Here is an 8,795-nt window from a genome sequence, read left to right as displayed (position 1 = left end):
GCTTCAGGGTGGGCATGTGACCTGAGCCAGGCCAGTGAGATTCAACTCAGAATCAGAACAACCCCTGGATTTTTGTTACTTGGGTCAATTTAAAAAAAAACTTAAAAAAATTAATTAAGCCAATTTGAGCTGGCTTTCCCGTCACTTGGCCAAGTGACCACCCTGTATAATTAAGATCTACTTGTTTAAAATCTCTGTCCAAGAGATTAACCTCCCATGTTTGTTTTACATGTATTCAATGTCAGTTCTACACTGGGTACAGCTACAAGGTGATACTGGAGTTGCCCTCACACCAGTAGGACGAGACAGGATCAATGAATGGTCAGAGATGGGATTTTGCAGACAAAGGGGAACTTCCGGCTGCAGGTATTATCATTCCATGATCTCAGAGCTGTGAGGGAAAGAAGCAGAGAATCTGGGTGAAAATCCATCCGCCAAGATAAAAGTAATCCCACCACTCCTCTGAAGTAAAAGCCCTCTCCAGTAGGCCTCGTGTCTACACTGGCAGCCCTTTCTTGCTGATACTTGACAAGCCTGGTGTCCAGCCTTACTCTTGCATAAAGCTGATCCTGGCTTGTCACCTTGGATGGGAGGACGAACTTCAGCCAGAGGCTTGGCCCAGCTCTGGCTACCAGGCTCCAGGAGGGCTCCCAGGAAAATAAGCTGTTCTCTACCTCCCTCCCCTAATTAGGAAAAGAAAAAAGAGCAAAGAGGGAATAACAATTAAGTGTCTGGGTCTGGAGTTCGGTAGATCTAGGTGTGAAACCCAGCTCTACTACTTAGCTTGCTGTGTGACCTTGAACAAGTTGCTGAATTTCTCTGAGCCTCATTTTCCTCATCAGCAAAACGGGAATATTGTTTCTATTAAGATTGGTGTGAAAGTGATGATTCATGATGATGCTGGTGATTGCTAATACCGAATACTGAGCATGGCAGCTATTCTATGAACACTATCTTCTTTTTTTATTCACATTAGCCTGTGAGTTAAGTATCATTAGCCACATTTTGAAGACGAAGAATCTGAGGCACCAAGAGGTTAAGGCACTCTCTTTGGGCTACACATTAAGCGTGGAGCAGGGTTCACACAAGGGCAGCCAACCCCCAAGTCCATGCTCTTGCCACAGTGCTGTATCAACTGCGCCTCCTTTAATCTACACAGCAGTCCTGTAGGTAGGACAAATTATTATTATTTTTTTTTTCGAGACGGAATCTCGCTGTGTCGCCGGGACTGGAGCGCAGTGGCCGGATCTCAACTCACTGCAAGCTCCGCCTCCCGGGTTTACACCATTCTCCTGCCTCAGCCTCCCGACTAGCTGGGACTACAGGCGCCGCCACCTCGCCCGGCTAGTTTTTTTTTATTTTTTTTAGTAGAGACGGGGTTTCACCGTGTTAGCCAGGATGGTCTCGATCTCCTGACCTCGTGATCCGCCCGTCTCGGCCTCCCAAAGTGCTGGGATTACAGGCTTGAGCCACCGCGCCCGGCCCCGGTAGGACAAATTATTAAGCCTATTTTATAGAAGAAGAAACAATCTCGGAGAGGATAAGTAATTCTCTGCAAGGACACAGAGCTAGAAAGCAACGAGGCCAGAATTTGAATCCAGGTCTATACTATTGTCACTACGTACACCTTCATGCCACCCCAGGTGTGGCTTGCTTCTAATATTCAGTAGCATAAGCCTGGGGAAGGGGCTTGCACTTTGGTGTGTTGGTGAGCTGACATGGAAGCACCACCCCTTGACTACTCTCTATGCAAGTCTTTCCCCCCCCATGCTTCTATTTATAATGTCTTTTCATCCAAGTTGGAGTCTAGGTGTCAACCAAACCCCATTTAATGTTGTTTAAAGCATATCCACTGTGGAGAATGGCCATGCCCCCAACACCCTGGTGACCTCAACTGGTCTCCAAGGTGCTGAACAATTTGCCAGTCTCAGGCCATCAGGTGCTCCTCTTCCCCCAAGGCGCTTCTCCGCCCTCTCCACCTGTGATGCCTCCCAGGCACCCCTGCAAGAGCCCTGGTCGCAGAGGTACCCACCACTGGTAGGCCTGTACCATATCTGCACGCAGTCCTCTTCTTCTGGGTCCGTGTGGACACCATCATCTGGCTGGCTGCCATCCCAGTAGCTGTAGTCATATGAGGAGCCATCAGTCCATTCGAACTGCCCTTCCTGGGAGGGTTAGACACAGAGAGTCAAAGAAGCAAGCCAAGGAGAAGAAGATCAGGCATCTGAGCCAGCCAGCTCCAGCTCCAGCTCAGACGTCTCAGCAACTCAATTTTTAACACCTCTGCACAGATGTCCTCACTGAAGCTACTGCTATCTGATACTACTGCTACCAATCTGATACTACTGCTATTATGACTACTATTGCTAGCTGCCATTTGTTGAGGTCTTATTATGTGCCATGCCAGGCACTTTACTCGTTTTATCCTCACCATTCTGAAAAGCAGGCATCATCAGCCCCATTTTACAGATAGGAAAACTGAGACTCAGATTGGTCTATCCAAATTCATACAGCAAATAAAGTATTAGTGCTGGGAATCAAACCCAGGTCTATCTGAGTCAAGTACCCAAGACCCCTAACTACTACAGTTTGCCAGTGGATGGGAGTCACTCTCCATCTGTTTTCTTTTTGTGTAAATTGTCTGTGTTTTTCTTGCCTAAGGTGGAACTGCTCTGTCCAATTGCAAGAAAAGTCCCGTTGGGCATTTGATTGGTGTTGCAATAAACGTGCAAACTAACTGTGGAAAGAACTACGTCTTTGCAACTTGTCCAGGAACAAGAGCCATGTCTCCATTTATTTAAGTTTTAAGAAAAGTATCCCCAAAGCACTGATGATTACAGAGCTCACGTCATGTAATGGGAACAGCATGCTACTTCTGAGAGAGAGACGAGAGCTTGTGGTCCTATGTCCACCTGCTGCCTAGCTCTGCAACCTGGGCAAGTTACTTAATCTCTCTGAGCCCCAGTTTCCACATCTGTATGGTGGAATTAATATGTCCGTTAGAGAGTTGTTGTGAGGGTTGAACCAATTAAAGCACGTGAAGGACTTAGTACAATGCCTGACACATGGTGCCTAGCTCTGAAAAGAAGAAAAAAAGCAATTTTCCTGTATTTTTTGTTATTATTATTATTAGGTCTTTTAATACAAGTTTCTTTAACTCTCATTTAATGTAGTTATAATCCCATTTTAGAGTTGCTATTATAAATGGACATTTTAGTGTTTTTAAAATTATCACTTCTCTATGTGTTCCGGCCAGTTGAAGTCTATTGATTTAAAACATCACCAGGCATGGTGGCTTATGCCTGTAATCTCAGCACTTTGTGAGGCTGAGGTGGGAGGATTACTCGGAGCCAGAAGTTGGAGACAATCCTGGGCAACATAGCGGGACCCTGTCTTTACCAAAAATTAAAACAAAAAATCCAGGTGTGGTGGTTCCTGCCTGTAGTACTAGCTACTCTGGAGCCTAGGTTGGATGGATTGCTTTAGCCCAGGAGTTCAAGGTTGTGGTGAGCTGTGATCGCACCACTGCTCTCCAGCCTGAGCAATAGAGCAAGACCCTGTCTCAATAAAAAAGACAGGAGCGCGGTGGCTCACTCCTGTAATCTCAGCACTTTGGGAGGCCGAGGCAGGTGGATCACAAGGTCGGAAGATCGAGACCATCCTGGCTAACATAGTGAAACCCTGTCTCTACTAAAAATACAAAAAGTTAGCCAGGCTTGGTGGCAGGCGCCTGTAGTTCCAGCTACTCGGGAGGCTGAGGCAGGAGAATGGCGTGAACACAGGAGGTGGAGCTTGCAGTGAGCCGAGATTGTGCCACTGCACTCCAGCTGGGCAACAGAGCGAGACTCCGTCTCAAGAAAACAAAAAATGTTAGGCCTGACCACACTGTTACTTCTGCTACTTTAACAGCAATTTTTATCATCCTTAATGAATTCTTTTAGTATGCTAAGCACCATGGTAAGCTCTTTACATACGTTAGCTCACTTGTTTTTCTTTTCACAAGGCACTGTTATTTTCATCCCCATTTTACAGACACAAAAACTGAGGCTCAGAGAGGTTGCTTTTTTTTAATTTGCATAAAGTCACCTACCAGCCAGTAAGTGGCAGAACAGGAACTGGCACTGGAACCTTATTCCCTATAGTGCCCTGAGCAAGGCAAGAAGCACGCATGCAAAATACAGACTCAGTATGCAGTTTGCCCAGGAAAAGTTTGAGGACAAAAATCTCCAGGTGGAGTTTGCTATGACATTGCACAGATCTGGTTCAAGCTACTCTCTTCAGCCTTATTATACACCCACCCCTACCCCACTCTGTGCCCTAACCACAATGGTCTTCCTTAGTTAACTTGCTTGCATGTGCCACGACCTCCCCTTCCTTAGGATGTTGACCCATGCTGTTCCCTTTACCTGGAGTATACTATCTCTGGCTAACTCCTATTTACCCATTAGACACTAACTTAAATCTCTCTCACCCAGGAGGGCTGTGGCAGCCACAGAAGTACATTGCCCAGATCACCTTCAGGAGGACCAGCAGAAAGCAGAGTTGATGGACAGCTCCAGCTCTCCTGCCACCTTGGATTCACTGCCTTGTTTGTGATAAGGACATGCCTCTGCCTCTTTGGAGCTACCATTGCATTCACAGTGAGACAATGCTTCCTCCAGGCTGTTCCCAGTGAGTGACTCAGCATGTCAGGGGTAATGGTGCTGGCGCATTCCTGCCCAGCACAGGAATTGGGCATCTTTGCCTGGGGACTCCCCACTGGCCTAGCCAAGACTTTCTCAGCACTGTGCTGTGATCTGAGGCTCTCCCTACCCAGTCCTGTCTCCCTGATCTCCTTTCACATGTCTTAGACCCACGGCGTTGTCCGATGTCCTTCCCTGCCTACTTATGCCTCCTTCCTCCTTTTCGTTCACAAATATTTCCCCTCCAACATCTCTTGCACATCTAATCACATTTTAGTGTCTTTTTTTTTTTCCCCCAAGATGGAATCTTGCTCTGTCACCCAGGCTGGAGTGTAGTGGCATGATCTCAGCTCACTGCAACCTCTGCCTCCTGGGTTCAAGCAATTCTTCTGCCTCAGCCTCCTGAGTAGCTGGGATTATAGGAGCCCACCACTGCGTGTCCAGCTAATTTTTGTATTTTTAGTAGATGCAGGGTTTCACCATGTTGGCCAGGCTGGTCTTGAACTCTTGACCTCTTGATCTGCCCATCTCGGCCTCCCAAAGTGCTGGGATTACAGGTGTGAGCCACCACGTTCCGCCTAGTGTCTTTTTTTTTTTTTAAGAGAATCCTAGCCAAACAGGTTTCTTTGACCATGCTATCTGTTCCCATCATTTAGTAGGACATCATTAAATGTCTTTCACAAATTGGTCATGCTCTAACTGTGGCATCTTGGTGTCTGATTTCTCTCTGTGTGCTGTGTGCATAGCTGTGACCTGGCACTGATGTGAAAGGCTTATTAAATCAAAATAGAATCCTGGTTGGAGCTTCCAAGGGGGCCCAATGGCCATTGCTTTCTCACCTGTCTATGATCATGAAGGCCTGTCCAGACGTCAGCTGGGATGCCGGGAACACAGCTGTTCACGAGGTCATACACAAAGACATTCTCCTCCCAGCTGTGAATTTAAGAAACATAGTAGCTAGTTCCTCATTGCCTTTTTTCATAGAATAGAGTTAAAAATTGAAAGCAATCCTTGTTTACCTTCCTGGACCAAAGTAAATAGATGATATAATCCAATTTGGCCTTCATTTTTCTTTAAGTCACCCATATGTGGCTGGTCCTACGTGGGCATCTCTGGATTTGACCTATGCCAGTTCAAAGAAGGACTCAGTACTGCTACCCATCCCTTAAAATTTAAATCCGTCTCAAAAACACTAGCAAATGAGGTGGATTATATTGAAGATATCATGAAGAGACAATGAAAGGAGTTTACATTGCATTGCACACATTACATAAATAAACAAATTTTCCACTAGTCATTACTGTTCTCTCTCAAAGACCCTCCTTACACTGCCCTTTTATAATATATCCCCTTCTCTCCTAGTCTTTTTTCACATACCATCTCCAAAATCTCTGTTTTCCTGGGAAACTCAGTTTTAGGCTTCAACTTGCATTGCCCACTTAGCAAAACCAAGCCCCTCAGTTAACAACCCACCATCCTTAGAAGTCATGGGTGTCTTTTGGGGGGATTCTTATCTTCTATTTCAAAGAGCTTATCAAATAATTCACCCATCCAAAGGAATCAGTGGAGGACCCTGGTGACAGTCCACTGCCAAAAACAACAAAGAAGTAGAGATGGATGGATAGATTGATGAATGAATGGATGGATGAATGGATAGATAGACAGACAAATGGATGAATGGGTAGGTGGATAGGTGGATGGGTGGGTGGATGAATGAATACATGGATGGATAGATGAATAGACAGATTGATAAACAGAGAGGCAGAGAAATGAACACATAATTATTTTCATCCTATCATTAAAAGGTTTCTTGAGCATTGACCTCATGCCAGGTACTGTGCTGAGTGTTTTATGTGCATGAACTAATTTTAATTTCATTCTCACAGCAAACAGGCACTGGGCAGATACTACTGGTTGTCTATCCCATAGCCATTCCTAATCCCTTACCCCATTGCCTTCATTATGACCCAGAAAAGCCAAATTTTATTTTCCCAGCTCCCTTTGCAGCTAACACTGGCCATATGACCAAGCATGGCCGGTTAGATTTAAGGCAACATTTGTGGGGACATCTTGGAAATATTTTTCTCCACGATGAAAGGAGGGAGGTATGCAGAGAAGACCGAAGTTTCTAGCACTGCCCTTTCTCCTTAGGTTGTAGCCATGTCTGGACACAAAACTTGGAGCTGCTGCATTGAAGATGTTGAAGGAAAGCCAAGACAACTTCTCGTCCAGGGCCCATATCAATGAGCCTGAAAAAGGTATTTTGCAGAGGTTAGAAGAACAGGCAAGGGATGTGACAGCAAATGGACAACTGGTAGGCACACTTCACTCAAATCGTTCACAGATCCAGATGACAGATCCCACGGAACAAATGATTCCCACTATTGGCTTCCACATGCCACTAAAAGGTGAACTTTAGTATGTCAAAGAAGTCAATACAGAATGATAATAACCAGCCATAGATCTAATACTTTACTTCAAAACAGGGCCGTGTTGATGTATCTTTTGTGTTCCAACAATGTGTATCTTCTCTCATCAACTTCAATAATTCACTTCAAAACAGGACTATGTTGAGGTACCCTTTATGTTGCCATAAGGTGTATCTGCTCCCGTCAGCTTCTTCCAAATGACTGCTCTCTGAAGACTGCCACCTTATCTAAAATACCCACCAGTAGAAGGTTTCTTTTTTCTTGAGGCATTGGTAGTAAATCAAAGCACCCATATTTACTCTCTTTAGTTTTGTGTTAGTGAAGTGGAATTGATTACCAATTCATTCCAGATTAGAAACGCTTAGAATTCTGGCACTCAGAATTTGTCTTAACACAGTGCTCCAGCCAGCCACATGCAGGGAGTTACTTGACATATACTCTTGGGGGGAAGGAAAGGCAAAAGAGAGGAAGGAAAGAGGAGGAGTGAGACAAGCCTTGCTCACTCTCAGAAAGATGAACTGATATGGAACGTTAAAAAAAACTGGCCTCCTCGAGGCAGAATTATAATGTATTGTAATTAATAAAAATAATAATGACTCCTACTGCTGGGCATGGAGTTATCCAAAAGCTGTGTAAAGACTTTAGATGCATGATCACCTTTAATGCCTCACAACTTTAAAAGATCAGTGTGATTATTGCTATTTCCAAGTTGAGAATTCTTTGGCTTAGAGTTTAAGTGATTTGGTCAAGATCGTGCAGGTAGGAAGTGATGGAGCTGGGACTAGAATCTGGAACTGCCTGACTCTAATGCCCTTAATCAATGCTCATACGGTCCCCCACAGCTTTCTTCATTTGGAACATCTGCTGCCCTCATTCCCTAAGCTGCCCAATCTTTCAAGATCGTGATCCAGGACCAGTACTTCCAGGAAAGCTTCCATGAATATCTTCTATCCAATGCTTGACTACCTGTAGCCCAAAGTTCCTCTTCCCCCAGGGGCTGGCTGGTTAGCTTGATTCTCCATGTTCAAGGTCCTTCTCATGCAATTGAGGTTGCAATTTCAATGAGGGCTGTCTAGAGAAAAGCCTTGATTTGAAATCACTTTTGCATTTGCTTTTTATTGCATATATCTCATTTTCCTCTATGGGCTAGGAATTCTTTGAGAATTGACGTCTTCTATCCTTACAGGTGCCAACTCTACTGTGTTGTACTCTCATAGCAGATTTGATCCCTGAAGAATGCCTTTCACAGGGCTCCATGTTAGCTGGCTTTCAGTTAATGGAAGGCACTTACGAGTCATTGGCAGATGGGTAGGAGGGAGAAACTAGAGTATTTCTTTCCCCCTCTGCTTGTGAGTCTCTGGCAGAGGCTGCCTCTCCTCCATGGCTCCAGCACCCACAGGACTGGCCTGCCCTCCAGCTGAGGCATGGAGTTGGCTTTCTGCTCCTATGTGTCTCTAGTTTGCCTCACTACTCCCTTTTAAGTTCTGAGCTTCCAGCACTTGCCTGTATTATCTGTTTTAGACACCTGTAGTGGTTCTGGTTTTCCTGGTTGGACCCTGACTGTCTCAGTATATTTCTCAGCCCCACTGAAAATGCACTGGTTATTCAACACATCTGTTGGAGGAAGAGATGTGTGGATTCAAGATGCATTTGGAAACTAAGATAAAGAACCCTTTCTCTATTT

General features: G+C 45.1%; 1 protein-coding gene across 1 annotated transcript in view; it reads right to left on the bottom strand.

Moving 5' to 3' along the window:
- Positions 1-311: 311 nt before the first annotated feature.
- CLEC19A (C-type lectin domain family 19, member A) overlaps positions 312-8,795 on the bottom strand; it is a 23,950-nt gene continuing 15,466 nt past the window's right edge. The window contains exons 3-5 of the mRNA XM_011931855.1: positions 5,522-5,615; positions 2,033-2,165; positions 312-391 (exon numbers count right to left, since the gene is read on the bottom strand). Of these exons, the coding sequence (XP_011787245.1) occupies positions 312-391; positions 2,033-2,165; positions 5,522-5,615 (307 nt within the window). The remainder of the gene's footprint in view (positions 392-2,032; positions 2,166-5,521; positions 5,616-8,795) is intronic.

This window comes from Colobus angolensis, unplaced genomic scaffold, assembly GCF_000951035.1.
Source record: "Colobus angolensis palliatus isolate OR3802 unplaced genomic scaffold, Cang.pa_1.0 Scaffold92, whole genome shotgun sequence".
Taxonomy (NCBI): domain Eukaryota; kingdom Metazoa; phylum Chordata; class Mammalia; order Primates; family Cercopithecidae; genus Colobus; species Colobus angolensis.
Note: the sequence above shows the minus strand (reverse complement) of the source record. Positions and strands in the feature narration are given on the sequence as shown.